Consider the following 25,518-nt stretch of genomic DNA (forward strand, 5'->3'; position numbering starts at 1 on the left):
CACTTTTGAGTCTAAAATCACTGTGCGTTTTATATAATGTACAGTTCTCATAATTTTTGTAATTACATAAAATGTACAGGATCTTATTTAACAGTATTTCATGTTGTGTGTGGGACTAAACTACGCTTCAAAAATTTAAAATACAATTAACAAGCAATTATATGTAATTATTAACATAGTAATTGTAAGGCATTTTGTTTAATAATAAATGTATACTGTGAAAATCTAATAAGTATATAGTCTACAAAAACAATACATTAAAATATTTATTTAATTATTACTACAATGGCATAACAATAATAATATAACCATGATATCAGCATACTAAAAATTTGTCATTCATTAAATTTGCTAAACATTATTAATAAGTATTAATATTTTCAATTTTAAATTTAATTTTCAAATCGATTTTTGTATTTATTATTTTATAATTTAAATTTTTATTGTTAATAGTTGATAACTTATTGGTGTTCGGAGTCATGCGGAAAATTATTTTGAGCAATAATATTGTCGAAGATAAAAGTTACATAAATTAAAAACATTAAAAGCAAGTTAATGAAAAATTTTAATTTTTTCTATAACATCAAAACTTGTGATTAAATTATATCTCTATAATTGTTTATCACATAGGTACTAAAAATTAAAAACTGGTTACATGTAATAATAATAATCATATATATAAGTGAGTATTTTAAATTATTTTCAACTAGCTTAATATATATATATATATATATCGTTAACAAACTATATTTTATTATTAAATAGAAATAGAAGCTACTTATATTTTAACATACTAAACATTAAATATTATTTGAAGAGTAGGTATAGGAATAGTTCATAATAAATAAGATATAGTAAGTAAGGTATGATAATGATGTAAGATAAGTATGAAAAAAGTCTTAAAAATAATTATTTGAAATAAAATAGTATTATTTAACACAAATTCATTGACTGTACACTCGTATTCATATCATAGTCAATGTTCGGGTTATAGTATTATTGAGGATCCATCCAAATCGTTCGTTGGTTTTCTTGCATTTTTCTAATCGTAACTTTCGGATTCTTGTTGGACTAGTTTAAACCTTCTCGGACTTTTGACGTTGATTGATCCACAGTGATTGTTCAATATCATACCCCTTTTCGACAAGTATTTTTTTATGTAGCGGCACACTAGTGCCTGGGGTCTCTGCTGCCATTCGTCCAGTACTTCCTTTGGGTAGTGTATCTATAAAAAATAATTAAGTGATTCAACTGCTGTTCAAAAGTGCCCCAAAGTATTATTAATTATGAAACGAAATACGCATTGTTGTTGCAGGGATCTCATTTTTATATATAATAGTTAATGTCAGTGATAAGATGAACTTAAAACTACAGAGAAACAATTGGACATTTTACTGATAAGTGATAACCACTCACTACATACCTACCGACCAAATATTCCTTCCATATCTATGGTTTTTCAAGAATTTTATAATATAAAGTATAAATTACAGTAGATTATACTAAAGTGTATTATAGAATGTCTATAATCAATGGTTATACATAACATGTATTGTTCTATAGTAGAAAAATAATTGAATTTAACTTAGTTGTGGTTTATATACTCATGATTCACACTAACTTCTCAGAGACAATTGCCTCTCAAATAATCCCCCGTTATATCATTGGCTTATAATGGCATTTACAGTATAATTATGGTAAATTTAACGTCTAATATTCAAATGCCCTTAGGTATTCACTAGCATTGAATTTATCCTTAATGACATTAATCGCTATTATTTACATATTGTGATCCCCTCTATAAATTCATTAGCATTGAATTTATTCTTAATGGCATTAATCGCTATTTACATATTGTGATCCCCTCTATAAATTTATAAGCCTCAAAAATAAACACTTATACTTAAAATAATTTAGATAACTTATACACTTGTAAACACTACCACAACAACTATTTGTCAAGCACAAGACTAAGTAATGGTTTGCTTGAACAAGAAGAACGGTTAAATAACTATTTTTTTATAGGGCAATAGTGGCGATACATTATAGATTATGTACCAGTGGCGTAGCCAAGGGGAGGGTGGCTAAGAGGGCTATGCCCTCCCCCCCCAATGAGCTGTGTTTATATGTATAGTGTATCTATGTACTAAACTAGTATACTACTAATTTCATTTAAGTATTTTAAACCTTTGGTATTAACTAAATTTTGACGATTAACGAATAACAGGTGTTTGTCTTTGGCGTAGATATTACAGATTACTAATACTTCTAGTTTCTACCATGATTATCACTATCTTTTTGATGGTTATCATGCAAGTTTGTGGTGAATCACTATCAAATATTTAATGACGTTATCAACATGGGAAAAAGTGTTAATATTGAAATAAAAACGCCACGAGTATGTAAAAGGTAAACTTAGAGAGAAAACTTTATTTCTGAAAATCCAGAAATATATTTTAAATGTCCTATTTTTATTTCTTTTCTTGACTATTTAAAAGAATTAATGGATGTTCATTTTAATCAAAGGCTTATTGATGTTATGCCACTTGAAGTACTTATTCCGGCCAATTTAAATATATATAACGATGAAAATATTATTAAAGCTGCTAAAATATATTCCCAAGATCTCCATGATGATACCTTTTTTACAATCAGAGCTGAACTGTTCATACGGAGACAATAATGGAGTCAAAATACTATTCCAAAACCAAATTCTGCTGTTGATTCACTCTCTCATTGCACCAATATTCAATCTAACATTAAAGTACTTTTACAATTATTCGCCACGTTACCAGTTACCTCTTCCACTCCGGAAAGAACGTTTTCTGCACTTAATCGCTTAAAAAATTATTTAAGAAGCACCATGTCGGAAAACAGACTAAGTATAAATAAAAAAGAACAATTCGATGAAAGTGAAATAAAACTGAATTTGTTAGAAATTCGCCTAAGAGGATGCAGCTGTCAGAGTGGAGCAAGGGACTGAACACTAAAAACAAAATTATTATTATTATTATAAATTATATATTAATAAATATTTTTAAAACTATACTAAAATGTTTGAATTACATTTAAAAACTTGGTGGTAGATATTGAGGGGGGGATTAAGGGTGAATTCTCATATCCTCTCTTACCTTACTTATCCAAAAAAGTGATTAGCCCCTCCCATTTAAAAATCCTGGTTACACCACTCCAATGTACGTTTTTTCATAAAACATTCAAGTGTTTTGTTCCTTACCGTAATAAATATTTTACATAGATTTTCTGCATATAAAAATTAACTTAAATACGTCGCTAGTTTAAACTGTTTATATGCAGATTAAGATTAAGATCTTAAGATTAAGACAATCACAATTATCATCAAATTATTTTAATGTACCTGGTCGCCTTTGAGCCTGTCCAAAAGCGTGACGCATACAACGGCGGCTTTAATCCCTGCGTGGTGTGTAAGTGCGGCAAAAGCTAACGATTCCATCTCGATGTTCCTCACGCCGTTTGCTTTTAATTTCTCCAAATACTCCATTTTTTCTTCTTCGGTGAAGTCGCAAAACGCTCCGTCCATACGACCTTGTCCTATGGGAAATTAATTGAATATCCTTTAACAGCTATTTTTGCCAATATGTATGTTATGACTAAAGATCGGATATAATTGTATATCTTAAAATTGCACTAAAAAGATGCCAAAATTGCAAAGAAAATGTATTGAAATTGCAATGATATATATTAAAATTACATAATAAATTATATCAAATATATAATCATAAATTACTTATTTAAATAATATTATGGACATTAATATAATATTTACAAAATATATCATTTTTCTGAATCAAAATTTATAATTATATGCATCTCTAAATTGTGTTCTTGTAAATTGTATCTTCTGTCACTAAAAATATGTTTATATAATGAAAAAGTACGTTCAACGTCGAATTTGTTATCGATGCATATTTAAAATAGTTCAAAAAATTGGGTTATATATCTAAATAAACATTTTGATTTCCTGTCATAATCTTAGAGTAAGTTTTAATAGTTTTATATCCTTTATTTTATTCTAAGACATTTTAATTTATCTTTAACTATTTTTCCATTGGGACTGGGAATATTTATAGAAATATTTATACTAAATATTTTTATTTAGTTAGTATTTATTTAGTACTTATTTATTTATCTATTTAGTATTTATACTATTAAGTGATTAACTATTTGATTTTTCTAAACTTGTGAATTTTGTGGATAACTCAGATAAATATAATTTTAAAAATCCTAAACTACATTTAACTACATGTAAAAATTTACGACGCAGTTATATTTTTTTTTGTAATATCACATTGGAAATAATAATTTGTATATTATATGTAAAGTATACTAAAATTGCAATAAATTCAAAAAAATGCAAAATCGTTGAAAATTGTAAAAAATTGCATTATTAAATTAAATACGAAGACTGTAATCAATCTGATTCGTAAACATATTTGATTAGATTTGATTTACTGGGTATTGATAAAAAGTTGCAATATCAATTAAATTCGCTCTTTAGTCATGACCATATGATACGTTTATAAAATAATTTACAACTAAAAGTATAATGTGTACCTACATATTAATATTACACCTATATTATAGATGATAGGATATCGTGATTTTCCCTGTGCCAGTAGTCAACTACGTGCGCAGCTTGGTAGTTAAAAATTTAGACGTAAGTATTCTTTGTTCAAAGTATCTAGTGAAGCGATTACGAATTTAAAAATAGATTTAGTTTCACTGTATAATATAGTTGATATTTGTGTCCCCATATTTTAAATTTTATCTTTCTAAAATTCTAAATTCTAACGAAATTTATTGAAAATTTATATACTTTGATATTTTTGTTGAACAGAAGATGAAAAATAGTAAAAAATATGAAAAAAATATGAAAAAAGAATTAGATTTTTAAATATCCATCAAATTACTAAATCAATCATGGATACTTAAGAACAAAAATACGACTAAATTATTCTGTTGCGTATAAGTAATAACGAGGGTAAATTGATAAGACAGGTACTCATCAACAAACCAAATAAAAAATGACCTGTAGGAAGGCCAAGACAACGGTGGTTGGACCGAGTACGACCTGAAGAGATTAAGCAATGGAGCAAGTATTGAGGATGCAGAAGATCGAGAACTTTGGAGAACTTTGGTAGAAGCTGCGAAGCGCCTAAATGGCGCGTAAAGCAAAAAAAAAAAAATAAGTAATAATGATTAGTAATAATAATTAGCATATTGCAATGTTCGAATGTAATTCCACTAAATAATATTTTAGTCTCACAACAATATATTCCAAACAATTATATTAAACACCCTGATTAGTTTCAAAAAAGTATTTTAATCTTAATATTTGAACATTAATAATCATCTACTAATACTTGCAATATACTTTGAAAACAAATAACTAAAATAATTGTAGCCAATGCATGCATATAATTTTAAATTTGATATTAGATTAGTATAGTAAACTGTTGTAAAAAAAATGAATTACTGTTAAATTAATTATTTAATGTAATATCAAATTACACATTAAAAATCCCTTATAATTTTTTTGTATAATTAATTACTGTATCGTTTTTCGTCAATCGTGATTAATGTTCTATTTTAATTAAGTACCTATAAGTTTAAACTATTATAAAATAATATGCTATCTATAATGCATAATTTAATAGAAACTGATGTTCTTTATAGTAAATTAATAATTACAAATTAGTTAAGAATAAAAAATCATCAAAACAATGTAGTATAAGAAGAAAAAATTATGTTTTTTTTTTTAATTTTTTTTTATTTAAAAAAAACGTTACCATAAAGCAATTTAGAACGATAACAAAATAAATAAAAAACTAAACACAAATAAGGAAAACTAACAAAAAATTAAATAAGAAGCCTAGAGGAGTATATGAAATTAATTATAGAATAGAGTGAGGTTAAAGAGGAGATTAGTGTCAGGAGAAACCAAAAGAAGATATCAAAGAAAGAAGAAGTTGTCAGCTAGGAAGAAGAAAAGGACAATTAAAAATGATGTAATTGAAATCACAAATAGAATCCTCGTGAGCTCAATTACAAGTTATATAAGTAAAAAATAAGTACTACTATAATTTCAAGAAAGGAATTGAAGAAAAGCCTGAAAGCATGATAAGGAAGTAAGCTATGACCAATTCGAAGGCGGATGAATTATGTATTTTATAACAGTCGAATATAGTTATATTATATTATTTCAATTAACCGAATTTAATTGTTATTCATTTTTATAGATTATATTACAAATAATTCATAAACCATTTATAAACAGGTTAATGGAAGCCAAAATTATTATTTGTTGCCTTGCTCATGGCACGAAAAATTAATATACTTAAACATTTTATTAAATTTTCATGAAATTTTAATTTAAAATACCCCATCAATGTTTTTTTTCGTACTATCAGTGTTTACTTTTTTTTTTCGATGTTACTTTTTACTTATAAGTGTTTACTTATTATCGACTTATACATTATTATATCATGAGACTTTTAACAATATAAAAACATCTATTGTAAAACATCCCACGTGTGTGATCAAACGAAATTATACTAACAGTATGAAAGAAGAGATAAACAATTTTAACTGCTAATACTAACCTCTAACTATATACTGTCTCAATTATTATGATAACAAGGACTCGTTGAAGTGAAAATCAATTACGTACCTAGTATAAGAAATGGTTAAGGTACTTTAATTTAAATTGATATTTAGAAATTTTTCACTCTTACAATGTATTTAAAACAACGTTTGACATTATTATACGAAAAGAAATTTTGAGTTTACCATTTCAGTAAATATTTTCAATATTCTTTATAGCAAACATTTAAAATCATAAACGTGTATTTCAAGAATAAATATAAAATTAAAATGTTGATTAAATAATGAAATATAATTTATACTCATTTTATAAATTGTTTATAGCATCAATTTTAAAATAAAAAGAAACTTACTTATTTACAATACATATTATATTCTGGGATATACGCATAATATAGTTAATATTTAGATATTCAAGAATGAAACTTTATACTAATAAAAGTTTAAAAAATATAAATAGTTAAAATTATCACATTTCACATTCATCAAGTGACGGTTATGCATTGGATGCAAGATTTAGTTTTTCATAGCGTATAGTATATGTATGATAATATAATTAACTATTCAAGAATGATTTTTACAACTGTACTCTGTATAATACAACTCAAAACTGCGTTATTCATCAATTAATATTTAGTAAGCACATAGAACGTATTTGTAAGTTTTTTTTATGAACTAATACGTTATATTTTATTATAATTACTTAAAAACTAAAAATAAATGAAATTAAAAAATAATAGATATACATAATTTTTTTTAACATATTCTTTTTAAATACTAAGTTTAACATATTGCCATCATTATAATTTATTGCTGTGTTACATCAATATAGTAATGCATCATTGAAGCAAACCATGTAAAGGATTAATCGAAGAGAAATATTACATATTATTTAACAAAATTTGATTACTGTGGTACTTTAAGAACTTTATGATTATTATCAGTAATTGCTATGGGAATTTGTATTATCACAGTTATCAGTCTAATAATTACTATGCAGAAGGTTCCTACGACATCCAGACTTATTTTTTTCAGATTATCCAATAACGATGGCACGGTTTTTTATGTTTCGTTACAACTATTATGGTCAAAATATTGTAAGATACTTTGATTCTCGGACTAGTGTAGGATATATGTACCTTCATAGAAATCACTGGTGCATACGGTTTTGCCAATCATCGTAGGATACGGGTCATCAGGTTCCGCTAAAGATTTTAACTCCCATTGCAGTTTCTTGTCTAAAATCGATGATCTTCTCACCAGCTTACCCAGAATTTGCTACAAAAGTACACAGATATCATTAATGCCAGGATTAAACATTTTACAATATCGATTCTACAACATAGATGTGTCTACATAATAAGTAGTAATTATGAAATATTATATTTTAGACCACGAAATACGCACCAATTCCAAGTGTGGTTGAAGAAAACCGTCCACGGCTTCATCAGAAATGATCACAGTCCCGCCTTCCAGCCCGATACCACCACTAGTACCTATCCTAAAAAACACAGGATCCACGACTTTGGCGTGAAACATGAGTTTGATGATTTCGTGTAACAGTATTCCCACCGAAGGCATGCCCATTCCGTGCTGTAACCGAAAAAATGAATATATTTACAGTGTACATTCACACATAATAGTTATTTATTATTTATTTGTTTGCACAGTATTGTTATTTATAACTCGAATCTGATGGGAATGGGAAAACATATTATATGTACATATTATGCATAATAGTGTTTGAGTTTGGGAAATTTAGTTAAAATTAACATATAAGTATACCTAGTATATAAATTACATTATATATATATTTGTTAAGTATCAGTTTCTAAAAAGTTAGATATCTACTTGCTTATATACTATGTTATATTCGTATTCAAGGAATATAGGTACTCATATGTAATGAAATATTAATATAAAATTTTCAAGCAATATTATGGCAATGAAGATAATTATAGAGAAATTATCTGCTCTTCAAGTTAGATATGTTTTCGAGATAGAATCAATGAATATGTTGTATAATTGCTTTAATTCAATAATTATAATCAATCGATACGCGTAGATATCAATATATCGGCAAAATTCCAATGAGTTATTTAATGAGAGTGATTTATACTCACGCTTATACACAAGACGGGGCCGACTTTATACATTGAGTATCTGTATGAATAACGACTGATATCTTGCAACTTGGTCCCTGTAGGTATTTTATACGATATTTCCTCCATCAACTTGTATGCGAATTGTTCCATACGTTTTGGCGTGCCACCCATACACACGAACTGAAAGCAAACCAAAAAAAGCTATTGTTGATTTTTTTGTTGTATTTTAAACAGTTTGTCATTTTTCGCTAGACGAACGACTGTACCGACAAAAACAACCGAATTAACATATAATTGTTACTATTCCAATTATTTGTAATATCCAACTTCTGGAGTGGTAATTTTGAATTTATATTTATAAATAGATATTTTAAGGTAACAATGTTTCATTAAAATATAGAACATATATAAAATAAGTAGGAACTATGACAAGTGGAATAAATAGATAGCTGTGTATGACTTCAAAAAAGTATTTCGTATCCAACAGGTTGAAAGTCGGAAAAAGTTAGATAAAATCAATCCAAATACACATTATTTAAATTCAAATTTTATAGAGATGTAGAATATTTTTTAAGAATCTAAATAAACATCTTTGTAGAAAATAATTTAAAAAATGTAAATTTTTCATGATTTAACTTACAATTTAACGATTTTCTATTCATTTTTAACTTTCTAACTCATTGATTTACGAGTAAATAAATTATTCATAAAAGTTGAATTATTAAATTCTATAAAAGTTGAACACATGTGTACTCGTCACACAGTAAAATTATTAGTTGTATAGAATTTTATTCGTTATTTTTTAAAATTAAAGTAAATATTTCGTTAGTGTTTATTTATAGTTAAAGTAAAATGCATAGTACATATTATAAATTGAAGTGTTTGAATATTTAAAAATAAGGGAACAATTAAGTTAGTATTGCTTAGTAAAAAAAAAAAAAAACGTTATTGTAATAAATTATTAATATAAAAAAGTACTTGAAAAGTTTAAAATTAATATAAAACATTCACTCTTGAAGTTAACAAACAAGTAAAAGCATACCAACTTAATAAAAACAACAAGGGTTAATAGGTATTAAAATGAAGAAAAGAAAATTAAGTCACAATTCTGGTATTTTCTTTTTTTGCAATATTATACATTTTAAGGATATACATGATCGGTCATTATAACTTATAATTTTAGCTGTCTGGTCTTATCTAAATAATATATAGTACACTACGATATTTTTATAATTTTATTCATACTCATATTTAGGTTTAATTTTTTAAATAAATAAATAGAAATAAATTCGACTGAGAACTAACTATACTATTATTAATTACTATATATTAACAATAAGTTTTAAATGTATTATTAATAATATTGATACGAATATAATTGAAAAAAACTATTTGTTATGGATACTATAATTTAAACTAATTGCACATTTAAAGCAGTATTTTTCTGATTAAACATAATTAATCGACATCAATAGTATTACAACTATACAACAGTATGATCAGATATATTTTGGTATTTAATTGATTGTAATTCATTGTAATCTTTATATTAAAATGTTTTATTCATAGACGAAACTACGGGTCAGGTCAGTCAGGCCATGGCCTGACCTAATATTAACTAAAAATATGTATGTATTATATATTTTAATAATTATTTAGGCATTATAAATAATATATTTATACATGTAAACATATATATTTGTACTTTTTATATTTTTAATTTGGCCTGACTTAATAAAAGTGTTTAGTTTCTCCTATGTTTTTATTTATTAAATAACAAGACATTTATCTATTTTATCAGATCCTATTAATTGCGTTTTAAAATTTACGTCTTAAAACTAAAAATATTTAAAATTTATAACAAAATTTTACATTTAATTAAGATAAAAATAACCTAGAGCACATTTTATTTAAAAATATTTTCTCTTATTCCCATTTTTTTTAAAAATCTATCCTAAACATGCAACAATAAAAAAATTACATAAAACCACTATCATAATGTATTTATACATTTTTATTCTCTTTAATATAAATAGTTCATTATTTTATTTATTTTTTATTTGTTTTAATTCGTCAAATTTATTCAACATTATTTTTTAAATAAAAAAATATTACATTTTACCTATATATATATATATATATATAAATTGCAATAATATACATACTACGCTAAGAGCTGAATACCGCTATTAGACTGATATATATGTATACCCCAGTACTTTGCAACTTTGAGGGAAGTCATCAACATATTTTTATAATAAAATTACTTTGTACACCGGACACTAATCATAGATACTTATTACACAGCAAAGAATAAGTTATGCAATGTACGCATTAGTTTCATGCAAATAACATTGCAATTAAAATGTTATATTAATACGTCGTATCCATTGCACTATACCTTAACATCTCCGAACATTGCTCTCAGATCATGGGAACCGCTTCCTAAAGCCAAATGGTATAGTATATCTTGATCCATGAGGTCAAGATGTGAGTTTCGAACCATAACAGTGCTGACATCTTCGTACCTGTAAGTGTTAATATAAATAAATATGAAAAGCACCAAACATCTTTTATTTTATATTATTTATCAACATGTATTAGTGTATTGTATATAATTAATTTTAATGTAAATATGATATGGTGATAGGTCAAAATATAACACCATATAATTATTATATTATAATATAATATAATAATATTACATATTATGTTTATTTCTATTTAGTATAGGAATAGAGCAAGTGAAAGGTAGTTATGTTTCTTATTGTGGTTACTTTACATTACGAAGTGGGTATATAATTCAACTTTCGCTGCACAATTTTATTAAACATTCCATACAAAAATGTTGCAATTTTTTACGCGGCTGAAAAAACTATATGATTGCAATCACCCAAAACATGGTCAGTACTCATTTCCATGTAATACGTTTATGTTTTATTGTTATACATTTAAATAACGAAAATATCCAAAATAAAAAATAATATTTTAACTATTTTTATTGGAATTTTTATTAGTTTGTTTTTTGACATTTTAAACTAGTTATAATAACACTACTCGTAAGTACCTATTACATAACTTTTATAAAAAAATACGTTAAATTCTCTAAATATAATTTTAAACATTCTGTACTCAATGATTTGTTAATTTTAACGAAATTATGTTGTAGGCACACAGTATAGAGCAATAATACTTCGCGTAAGTTAAAATGCTTATTGCGGTTTATGAATTTATTTTAGAAATGTATTGGTTATAAATAAATCATAATTAGTTATGCGTTGTACTGAATCAGGTCTAACTATAAATCAACACTTCGTGTTCAACTAAGTTCGAAATTCGAACTATAAATTAATAAAATACAAACTGAAAACTCAGAATATTCGTTAAGTTATTCAAAATTAGAACCTAAACATTTTTTCATAATAAAAAAAACTATTAAATCAGAAAATCCAATTTTGAAAACTGAAGGTACCTATCTGTAATTATTATGATTTTTGACAACAAGACTTATTGTACATAAATGATCAAAATTTAAAATATTTACCGATTATAATTATATATTAAAATACTTAGGTATAAACCTTAGTGCTGTTTTTATTTAAAATTATTAGACATAATTTAGCTTGAAAAAAAAAAGATGCAATTATATTGATGTCGATAAAATATTTTTCGTAAACAATTATTTTAGGTTAAGTTTGGATTTGGTTGACCTTCTTTCGTGCCATGATAATGAATATTATACTACAATCGCAAAATACAAATAGAGTTTAATTTTTTATCTTTGCTAGGTTATCAGGTATATTTACCTGTAGTTGTCTTGTCATTGAATTCGTGACTCAATTGCGCATTGTTATATAATTATAATAATAAAAAAACTGCAAAATGTGGGATTGACGACTAAGAATATTTTGATAAAACAATCGACTTAACTCAGGCAATAACCATAGCCGAAACCGTATAAAACAATATCGAAAATCGACATGGTTTTATATTCATTGAAAACATACAATATAAATAATACTTCGACTTTTGAGAGGAAAATAACTCTAACTAGAGTATTGTTGTTCTACGTTGGAATTCTTGTTACACAATATTACAGACCGAATGTATGAAATGAATGGATTATTATACATGTGATCATACATTTATTTATATTCACATAATATATTTGTATGTATAACACATATACATACGTGTTAAGATATGCTACGAAGTTCAGCGAAAAATGAAAAAAATAATTGTTACAAATTTTTTTTTTTAACATTTTCCGTAATGAATAAAGTAAAAAATATTAATGGAAATCCCTCGTGAATATAAAACATAAAAACTTACATAAACTCTCTTGGTTTTTTCCTTTATGCTATTCAATCCAATTTTTTAACGCATTATAGCATTTGTATATAATACACTACCTATATTTCATGTCATAAAAATTGATTAATGTAGTATTTTGTATTTCCGATTTCAATAAAAATATGTGTTACATACGTTCTATGCGAATAAGTATAGAAGTAGTATGTAAAAACATTTTTCTTTTCATTTGAGAATTTTAAAACACTAATGAAAAGTGTATGATAAACATGATAACAGTGTAAGCACTGATAGTTTAAATAAAATCAATAAGTAGTAGATTTTATAAATAAATAATTTAACTACATGTTATTTGAAAAATAACGTTCTTGTTACATATAGATACATTAAACCGAAAAAGCTATATAAAAACACATTATTGTATAGTAATATGCGTATTTGTAATAAATAATAATGAATGTAAATTATAATTTCTAAAATGTAATATTTCGGTTAAATAGTTTTTTTCAGTAGTTTTCTCATCAATATTTTGACAAGTTTTAACAAATATTCTAAAAATGTCAATATTTTTTTCGAAATTTTTCTACCAAAAACCAGTACAATTATTCAAAAACAGAAAAATTGTAATACTTAAGTATTAACTCTGTATTCGGTTTTCTTTCAATAGAGTTTCAACATCAAAATCATCATTACTATACTTATTATTTTACTTATGCCAGTAATTAATTGTTAAAGCGTTTACTCCCGTTGAATATTATAATGAATAAAATAAATAAATAAATAAAATCCAATTGTACAACATGCTACCATAACAACTGAAACAGCATATACAGCAGCTAATTAAAGAGTTGTAATTACCTAAGATTTACCTAGAATCTAAGTCTTTGGTTAATTATTGATTAATTTATAAAAAAAATTAAAAATATTTGTATTCCACATGACCTATTACATTAATCACAAACATTCACAATATATTAATAATATTTACTGTTTAAACTGAACCATAACAATATTAGCATTCGATAATAATAATTAATTTAAATTCCAATTGATTTATCGACTTGGCAACCGAATAATGTTTAAAATTGACTGTTATCTTTTCACTGTATAACTTTTATATATATTCTATCTCATATAATTTACAAAACAATGTAATTAAAATCATTTAAAACGTAAAGTATAAATTATTTAAAAAAGATTTGAGCATCGTCTTAAGATGAAGATAATGTAGAAAATGTGATTCTAGTTGTGAAATTGCTATATAGTAAAGACTTATTTTCACTTATATTATTAATTTTCAAAAACAAAACTCTGTTGTTATTTAGTAACGTGATTTTTCATGAATTGAAAGGAAAGGGATTCTTTTCAAAAATATCGAGGAATGGGGGTTATCTCAAAAATATTTGTATCCCTCTTGTACTTACCATTTAAAATATTTATGTCTCTATGTACAGGCACGTATTATAAATGTATATTTTCAATTAAATAAAATGGTTTATGAAGAAATAAAATTCAAATAGATGATCAAAGTGAACACAATATTATCGAAAATAACTACATAAAAAAAATGTACATATTTGTTTCTAATACCACTTACAATTTTGTACATCTTTGTATTATACTGAATGAACACCTGTAATATTAAAAGTAGGTATCGTACTATTTATTATTGTGTATAATATGCATCCTATAATAATTAACGTTAGTAATAGGATTCGTATGACAATACATATTTAGGTAATCAACCCATATAATATATCGTTAATGTAATATAATATAGTAATGATATCCATGATTTCCCCTTAATACAGCAACACACATAGCAGCAGAGTCAGTAATGGAGTAATATATATATTACTCCATTATATACTTAAAAAGTACTTATAAGTGTTTCAGTGAAAATTCGGAATATTTTGAGCAGTAAGTTGGAGACTTTCGCAGTATTGATTTTACTCTCCGTTGTTATTTTATTTTGGTGTCCGTTTCTACGTTGTCTGACACCAAGGGTTAAAAACCTCTGTAGAATTTGTTGCATGAGCGTTTATTATCATTCGAAAAATAGATCATATAGCATATATCTTTTTTCGTTTTTAAGATTCCTTTGCTTTAGTTTGAAACGCATTCAGAATAGTAACGTATACAGCTTAATAAAGTCAATAAAATAATTTATGTATTATTTATAATTTACTTTTATTTATTAATATTTAATTTAAATTTGGAGGTAAATATAATAAATTTATCAAAATTATGCATTTTACACATTTAAATAATTTTACAATGATTATTCAAATAACTAGTCTTAGATCATAAGTTTTTATATATATATTTTTTTAATTACTTTATATTCATATTAATTTTTTATTTAGAACGTATTTTATACTTTAATCATATAATAAATTGCACCTAGTGCATATAAAATTTATGTCTATTAAAAAAATTTAAAACTGGTCAACACACATATAAATATAGTATTTTCTACTTTAAATAATATCACGAAAAGGATAAATATTTTCGAGAACGATTTAATTTTATCATTCTCATTTACGAACTGTGCAACTTTTTATCGTTGAAAACCGAATATGATAAAAGTGAAAAAAGACGGATAATATTCCAAAGGTATCAATCGTTGATATTTGATCATTGATCACGCGTTGATCACGGGTCATCACGATTTTTGACATAATAACCGCAGACAAATATGATGGTTTGGAAAATGTTTTCAATTTTTGTGTACAATAGTTAAACGTCACGTGTATGAATTCACGTACTACAATATTCGTAGTAACCTGCGCCGCTGTTAGAAATACGTTTTGTATAGTATCATTTATTATATGCTGCGTGTGTATTAATAATGTGATACGAATTTATTGAGTGAAACGATGTGAAAAAAAACTTACTCGTCACTTTCCTCTTGCTGAAAGAAAGACATGCCAACAATATGCGTTTTATGGTTGTTGGTACGACGAGAATTTCTACTGGTGCGCGGAGCTAGTGGTGACGCGGCTTGCAGTTTCAAATCGTTTCCTTCTTTTCGCCCCGGCTTTGTGCGATTAAGTTATTGTGTATTTCTCTTGTAGGTATGAACCGATAAATGTGTCTTCTCTCTCTCTCTCTCTCTTTTCGCCGTCTCGTCCTTTTGTTCCTGTCTGCACGTCTCTATGTTTCCGTGTCCGGTCAAGGTAGTGCACGAAAATTCGATCGCAGCCAGCAACTAGTCGGAAAAATAAAATAAAAACGATTTTACGTATTGAAATATTATAATATCAACAGTTGCGCGCGTACTGTGCGGCCGACGAACACTGGACGATAGGCGATAGGCGTGAGTGATCCAGCGGCGGCGCATGCTCCTCGGCGGCGCGCGCGGCGTCGACACATACGCACACACATACCGCCGCCGCCGCCGCCGACCGACCGCCGATCGATGCGAATCACAATACCCATGCGTGCGCGCCTACACTTATTATCGCTGCTCTATCTCCGTGGCAATAACGAGAAAAAATAAACATTTTAAAGGGAGGAAAAAAAAGGATTTATTATAACGGCGCGCAACGAGACACATGCACGCACGTACGCACTTACCCATACGCATGCGTTTTATTTTAATTTATACTTCGTATTTATAAACACACGCACGCCAAGCAGAAAACACATTGTAACGTACTCGTATACTGCTTAGGCGGTGTACGCAAACGTATACGTATACGTGGAACACGTACACTGGAATTTATACTCGCGGAAACGGACGTGGCGCCGACAATCGTGAGACTGATCGTTTTGAAAAACGTACCCTGTGTTGATCGTGACACGTAGTTACGAGTTTACAAATCATAACCATTGACATTATAACGCAGCGACAGTGGGTATCATTGAGTTGATTACCAACTGCGTTTGTTTATAGTTCACAATAACTATAATGATTCGCTGACCCAACTTATGAAGACTGTTTTTGCCATACGCACATACATATTGATATTTTAAACTATTCCATAGTAATAACAATAGTCTCTTGAGAAATTAAACAATATAATTTTGCAGCGTAGCAAAATCGTAGGAACAATGGTACCAAGAGAAATACTTCGGAAACCATTTTATGTTTTTTATTTAATTTTCGTCGATCATAAAAATGTACCCTTCGTCCGCAAGTGTAACAATAAAAAAAAATATTATGATAAAAATGCTTCGATATAATATAATCCAGTAATCGTCTGCGACACATATCTTATAACAACTAATAAAAAAAAAAACACGATTTGTCGGCGGTCGGGATAGAACGAGCTTACGAAATGTCGCAAACATAAGTATAAGTAAAAGTGATTCTTGTCAGGCGGAACGAATATTTAAGTGTTTATTATAATTTTTATAATTATAATATTTATAAAGTGTTTTTTTATTTATCATACATATAGTAGGTATACATGATGTAACAAGTATCTTACCAAATGACAATTTTATGTTTACTAATATAAATTTATATACATACTAAAATTGTTATGAAGGTTCCCAAAAATCACAATTTACTATAACGCGTCAAGCGTGTAAAATATTTCTTTCTCAACATTTATACTTATTTTCTAAAATGTTTGTTAATTTATACTAGGTGTTGACTAATTATAATGTCTATTACTAACATTAATTTAAACATAAAACATTTATTTAAATTTTAATTGAATTACTAAATAGGATACATTTAAGGTGTACTCTCAAAAAGTTAGACTTCAATATATAAAACAAATTTGACTTTTTTTTTATTTATACAAAAATTTATTTGTCTCTAATCTTTATCAAGATAAAAAAGTATTTATCTAATCCCAACATTGGTAATCCTAACGTTGCTTTCACTGTTTTAATTATTTTTTTTATATCCATATTTTGATCTAAAGTAGAAGTCGTATAGGGTAATTTTTTAACAACATGCATTGCCAATGGTTGTACTGCAGTTGAAACTCTGATAACCTTCCATATTGCAAGAAAAAAATTAAAACTAATACTATAACATTATTGCACAACATGTTATAAACAAATTTTTTTATGTATAGCTCTGTAAGTACGTAATAAGTTGAATATGTAACCATTGGCTGTGACATAACAATTTAATTTAATTCCAAACGTCCAAACATGAAATTTAAAAATGTACGTAGGTTATAGCACGGATAACATACTCGTATTGTATACGTGTACAATGTATAAACACTTTTTTTTTGTTCATAATTAATTTACTTCGAAATCATAAGCGCCGTCAGGACATACAAGCTTAACACGACACCATCTATTAAATATCTGTATTTCCTGTACCGTAATACCATGTCGGATGTCAAATTGTTGTCCACGACCTTATCTAATAATATTATTCATGTTATGCAAATATTATTAGGCTCTAAATCCAATCATGGGTGGATACGTGGTGAGGTCTCATCTCGTTTTATGAGTACGTGCCCTACCTGAGTTATTTGATTTCGACGCCACTGTATACCATTCATAACACATTATAATTTTTCCTACAGTTCATTCCGATGTACAAATAGACACGGTTTAAACACAAAGAAAAATACAGCTGTTAATAGAAAATAATGATATTGTGGTAAACAATTCATATACATATAATAATGTTATGGTAAAATGTAAGGTATCGAACAACTTGATAGACCGGCTAAATAATGTTAAATAAATGCAATAGAATAATTTTGTTCACCAGCTTAGTATATTCGTTGTGTGTAATACTTCAAATTTTATTACATTCTTTTTTTTATGAAAATTTTTGTTTTTCAATGAATGGCAATATTACAAAATAGTACTCAATTAATAATAATAATTAATATTTAAATTTAAATAGTTTGAAAATTATTCACATTATTCTTGTATTCATGTTGAGGGCCTCGGGGGTTGATCGGTTCTATGCCCCTTTTATTTACACTTGCTTGGCCAAGATGTACGGGCGAGTCCGTTTTCGATCAAAACCGTACCCTTCCCTTTTCGGCCAATTTACTTTTCGACCAAACTTAAAATAATACAGTTCCCTTTTCGACCAAAACAAAAATGTATATAATAAATTTAAAATAATAAAATAATGATATACAATATTTGAATATAATGGAAACTACTATAATATATTAATGACGATTCAGGGTTTTACTCACGTAGCGAGGTTTTAAGTTCACATACAAAGCATAATCCTATTTGCAACAGTATCAAGGTTTGTATAAAAACTAGGTTAGGCTTAGACTATAATTCCCCTTGGAACAAAGCCCCATCCCCCCGAAAAGTGCCAAGCAGTGACACTCGAGTTGGTGAGTGGATCCGGCAGGCGTAACAAGCGAAGACCTAAAGTTTTTAAAATTAAAATTCCGATTTTTCGAAAAAAAAAAATGCAAACAATTTCTATTACGATGAGATATCAAAATTACATACAAAATTTCGTTCTCTTTTATATTAATATTTTAATAACTATTGATAAAAATTGTACATAATTATTTTATTATTTTAAATTTATTACATAAATTTTTGTTTTGGTCGAAAAGGGAATTGACCTATTTTAAATTTGGTCGAAAAAGGAAGGGTAAGATTTTGGACGAAAAGTGAATCGGCCGAAAAGGGAAGGGTATGTTTTTGGTCGAAAACGGCCATGCCCAGGTATACACACTACTTGACAATGGTGGCTCAAGCTATGATGCACAGACATATATGAACCATTCAAAAAATTATCTAAAAAATGTTTAGATTACCTACTATAGTAAATTATAATTGGTTATTATGCACATAGTATATAATTAATAAAAATATTTATTAAAAAAAAAAGTTTTTGCAGATTTTCGTGTTGAGAATTAAAATTAAATAATTAACGGAGCACACATTAGTTGTGCTCCAGGTGGCTATACAAAAATTGTATAAAAATAAAAATAATCACTGATTATTCAACAATAAAATTTTACATTTTAAAAAATTACGTTCAACATAGTTGAAAATAATTGATTTAATATTTGAAAAAAGTTATATCGTCACCGGTTAAATCATCGAGAACACCTTCCATTGAAGTTTCTTATCTAGTTAATATTTTATAAAATTTAAGTATTGCTTTAAATTCATTATGTTTCTTCAATACTTTATTGAATTTTTAAAATACTTCAACACCAATTTCCCCTACGGAGTCATTCAATTTATTTTGGACATATTTAACTGAAAATAATGCTTCAGATAATGAAATATTTTGTGTTTCAAGTTTCATAATATACTCCATTATAAATCCAAAATTTGAATGAATGTATGCTAACCTTGTTACTTTTTTACCTTATTTACCTAATCATCTTCCATTCATATCATCGATTTTAATGTAAAATAAAAATTTTAAAAATATAATACAGGAATATCTAGTAAAAAATCTAAATGTATTTAATTTTTTATATTTGAATTTATGAAATCAATCATTATAGATTAAAATATATGCTCTAAAACCTTAAAACCACTAAATATGCAAAAATATGCATAATTCGTTTTTGATATTTTATTCTTAGTGTCTTAAAATTAATTTTGAACTTAATTAGCAATAAATCTAACAGTCCAAAAAACATACAAATACAACAACTTCTGAGTCATATATATCAGCATCGTTATTTAACAGGAATATATTATTAAAATTTGCTGATATAAAAAAGTAAAAGGCAAAAAGTAAAAAAAGGCAAAACTCCTATATTGAATGAGATACCATGATTGAGTTAGGTACAGACATGACTAAATAGTTTTTCTGTACCAGTCATTTAAACTTGAATTCAAAATAGAAACCTTTATCCTCTAAAATCGAATACTGAGTAAAAGATATTCAGTGAATCAGTTTTTAATTTCAAAAATTATAATAAAGTAGCAGAACCAAAATTCTTAAAGTTAATATTGTACATAATACTTGTAAGATAACTAATATCAATATATAAATAAATAAACATAGTTTATAAATATAAATAATTTAATTATTAGCTAGGGAAAAAATTATATTTGTAAAGTCAGGCCAGTTTCGAATAAAAAGTCAACTTAATTTGTAGATTATAAACATTGTATTTATCAGATGATACATTTTAATTCGAAACCGTTCGTACTTTATAAATATAATAAAACTCCAGGCTAAGCATTTATTTATTTATTTCTATACGTAAAATATTTATTTATTTATATCAATATTAATTTGAGTATTAACGAATAAATAATTTTAAATTTAAATTAAATTATTTATTATTTTATTATTAACTAATACTCATTGAAATATCAGATTTTGTAACAATTATAAATTTTTTTTCTAAAAAAAATTTTTTTAGCTACAAAGTAGATCTTAAAAACAATTTTACATCCAATTTTCAAACCTTCGATTTAATTGAATGTATTAGTTGTTTTTGGCGACAAAAATGTACCGAATTTTTGCAATTTCTATCATTTTATCCAAGTTTAAAATTCAAGTACTCGTAAATATTTTTATTTTTTTTAATTAAACTCAATAATTTAAAACCATTAACCATTAAAAGATATCTATGAGGAATTTTAAATTAAGTTTTCAACATTTTTTGTTGAACCAAAATAATTTAATCAGCATTTTCAAAAAAAAAAAAAAAAAGAAAACATAAATTAATCATTTACCCATAAAAAGTAAAAAAAAATGTAATTTTCCATAGGAATATAAGTGTGATACACGTATAAGCATTAAATGTACATTTTAAGCGTCTATGACTACTATGTTTTAGTTATGATGAAAACAAAAATTCCAATTTATCGAAAACTGATATGCTATAAATGTTGCCGTTTTTTATATCTTTTCATCAATTTTTCGGAATCATTAAGAAAACTGTTTTCAAATATTCATTAAATTAAACTATTTAAAGCACTAAAGACAACATTCCCTATCAGAAATCTCTGTTAATTGTGATAATCAGAGCAAATATTTTGATCGAAATAGAATACACAGGTTAAACAATTAAAAATAAACCCATACGACGATAGAACCAATACATTTCTCGTTTCACTTAGGACCTACAAATTATTACTGTCTCGATTCATCGTCTTCTTCTTACATACGAGTATTGATTTTAATTTCGTATAGTTTTGACGTGATTTATTTCTCCGGTGAAAATGTTGAAAGAGATACATTTTATACAAATACTAAGTCCCAAAACTGCTAAAACTATTGACTTTTTTCTATAGTTTATGCAATCTCTTATATACACATTTAAAATCTTTATATTAATCAATTATCATTCTTATAGTTCATCAATGAATGTCACAAAATACATTAGACTTGCACTCATATATACTTCATTTTATTTAATAAATAAAAATTGTTTTTCATTCAAAATATTAATAACCTTTTTTATAATTAATTAAAAGTTATCTCCATTCAAAATTAATACATGTTATATGATATTTCATTAATTAAATGAATAATAATTTAGTCCATTATAAGCTTGATGACACCATGATAATAATAATTGTTTTTGCTAGAGACCATTTATTATTACGGTTTTAAAGGGACGCCAACACAGTTTTTGTTGTCTCGGTGCTTCGTGAACAATATGTCATGTATCATAAGACTCATAACTAAAAGAAAAATTGCATTCAAATCTCTCATTTTGTTACTCTATATTTTGAATTTGATAAACATAACTTATTTAGGAATTTAATTAAAGGATTATGACACTAACATTCGTTGAATACTTTTATCAGAACTAGGAGTTGCATACTTAACACAGTTGTAACTAATTCAAATTGTATTTGAAATATTTCAAATATCGTATAATATTTAAAATTTAAAAATTACTCAAGGAAATTTAGGTGTTTATCCTTCTTTATTGTAAATATTAATAAGATTAAAATTCCGTTATTAATATTTACAAAAATTAACTATCACATATTATACTATTACATTTTTTATCAAAGAATACTGAGTAACGATGAAATTATAATTAAAGGCTTACAAATAAACAATTGTTATTTTATGTTTTTTTATTTATAAAGAAAACATTATGTAAGTACTTGTTAATATAAAGACTGGGCAAATATAAATATATATAATATAATATAATATATTATATAGGTTATTTATAATGAAAATAAATCTAGAATGGATATAATAATTTGTATGAAAGACGAACGACACAACTATGTTTATAATATTTACGATAATTATGATTTATGCTACACAAATCATGTAATTCGGTGAAACTTAATTATTTGTGAGAAATATTAAATTCATTATAAATATAATTATTAAGTCGTAAATGTTTAACAAGTTCTATCGAATTTCTTACGCCATTAGTTTTTGTTCATTATTATTTAACAAATACGTATAAATAAGCTTAATACAATTGTAATATTATTATAGTGTTTATATTTAAAACATTGTACTTTGTATTAAATAAGTATATAAAATATTAAAATATGTATACATTACGTGATTTTTCCTTGGCATTTCACTAGATATTTCAATTTTCCGGTACAAAATCTTAAAATAACTTACAAAATGTCAAACCTTAGTTTAACATACGAAATGAAAAACTTTGTAATATTCAAAATAAAAGCATTAATAGTAGACAGCTCTCTAGAACATTTGGAAATTATTAAATATTTAGAATGACTCACAAATATTACAAAAAAAAATTTATAACACATATTTTATATTTATAAAGCACAAGACAATCGAAAATCTAAGGGAAAAACTATTATAATTTAGCAAAATGAAATGTAATTCAAGCTGAATGATTAATATTCAAGTTAGTAATTTTATCATAATGAAATTATAAACACTCACTGATGTTTGCATAATATTTATTTACTTTTTGTTAAAAATAATTTATAAATGTTCATGTATGTCACTTTGGATGATTGCTATTTTAGAAAATCGACTTGTCAAACATTTTTTAACAAAACAACACAGTTCGATTTAAATCGTAATTAATTATCAAAAATATAATTATTATAATTAAACAACTTGTTCTTATATAGAAAAAAAATGTTTCCAATAGAAAAATCGCTTCGGTAATCTTAAACACCCTTTCGATTGATATTTACGATAAAAGTATTCGTTTCTACGGTTTAAATTCGTAATCAAAACATATATATATATATATATATATATAAATAAGTTAAGTATACTTTCCGCATTTCTATAATATACCCTCTCATATAGTTTTTTTATTTGCGAACAAATGTTATTAATAGGGCTCAGGACTTAAAGGACTTAAAATCATTAAAATAAGTGCTTATAAAAGCACTTAAAAGTATCATTATAAGCACTCAAATAAGCATTTAAAAAACATAAATTTAAACAAAAATATTTAATAAAAAAAAAGTTACCTAAAATAGGAAAAAATTAGTATAAATTTCGAAATTTTCTTTTTACATGAACTTGATAAAATAGAAAACATATTTTTTAACTGTGCTAAATATATAATTAAAAATTACAAAAAACATTGAAACAAATTAATGTAGTCCATATTATAATTTTTTGATTTAAAAATCAAAAAAATACATAAATCATTTTTATTATAAAAAAAGTTTGACTTTCGAGGTATTTTGCCTCATTTTTATGAACTTTTCGAGGGATTTTCTGAAAAATAAAATATAAATAATATTTATAAATATTTGACAAAAATCTATGTTAGTTGAGTGTCCTACGCCATCGTCTATAATTAAGAAAATATTCAAAAAAACAAAAATAATCAGAAAAACAGGAAATATGTTAAGGAAAATGTTAAAAAATCATCGAAAAAAGGAAAAATTTTTTTTTGCTTTAAAGCACTTTCAAATTTCATAATTGAACGTATTATAATAACATGACATACACTTCAATAACTCTGTTATATTTTATGTTAAATTATAAAAATAAGTAAATGCTTAAGTCCCGAGCCTTGGTTATTAGTATTTTAATTGTTATCATGCCCTAATTCCGCGAACGTTTTATGCTCGAATAATTAAATCAGATTTATAAATCGTATGTTTAAAACACGGTTTATTCACTTGTGCTCTTATTTTGGCGAGTACTAATATACATAGACATGTGCAGATCAGTATTTATCTCCTTCTAGTGATCCGATTAAAGAATGGCATGATGCTCTGCAGAGAACAACAATCTAGAGATATATACCATAAACACGTATGTTCGTGTATAACGCGACGACACTGAGAAGTTTAATCTAGGTATATGTTAAATTGAAATCGTTTCGTTGAGTGTCTGTGCTTAACTATGTTGAGCTTAAAATTTAAAACACCTAAATACGTTTAAATGTTATGGTACACACAGTAACGTATACGGATACATATTATATAGGTAGGTGTTTTATTTATGTGACCGAATGTACAGGCATTTCGCTTGGGGTAAAATGTTGAAGTAATGTTTTATCATACAATATACACGGTTATTGGTACACATAAGACAATATTGTATGTGTGTGTGTGTGTGTGTGTGTGTGTGTGTGTGTGTGTGTGTGTGTGT

At 26.0% G+C, this 25,518-nt stretch overlaps 2 protein-coding genes across 2 annotated transcripts in view; one reads left to right on the plus strand and one right to left on the minus strand.

Annotated features, from left to right (window-relative positions):
• Positions 1-906: 906 nt before the first annotated feature.
• Positions 907-16,470, minus strand: LOC112682163 (uridine phosphorylase 2; the record flags this gene model as incomplete). Its single annotated transcript, XM_025552679.1, is given in 7 exon segments — positions 907-1,225; positions 3,377-3,570; positions 7,782-7,920; positions 8,050-8,235; positions 8,766-8,927; positions 11,149-11,275; positions 15,956-16,470. Coding segments are annotated over 7 exon segments (1,023 nt in total). The 3' UTR covers positions 907-1,042.
• LOC112682164 (trimethylguanosine synthase-like) overlaps positions 11,488-25,518 on the plus strand; it is a 19,644-nt gene continuing 5,613 nt past the window's right edge. Inside the window, exon 1 of the mRNA XM_025552682.1 lies at positions 11,488-11,650. Within this exon, the coding sequence (XP_025408467.1) occupies positions 11,593-11,650 (58 nt within the window). The 5' untranslated portion in view covers positions 11,488-11,592. The remainder of the gene's footprint in view (positions 11,651-25,518) is intronic.

Source organism: Sipha flava, unplaced genomic scaffold (assembly GCF_003268045.1).
Source record: "Sipha flava isolate LNK unplaced genomic scaffold, YSA_version1 1_pilon_pilon, whole genome shotgun sequence".
NCBI lineage: Eukaryota > Metazoa > Arthropoda > Insecta > Hemiptera > Aphididae > Sipha > Sipha flava.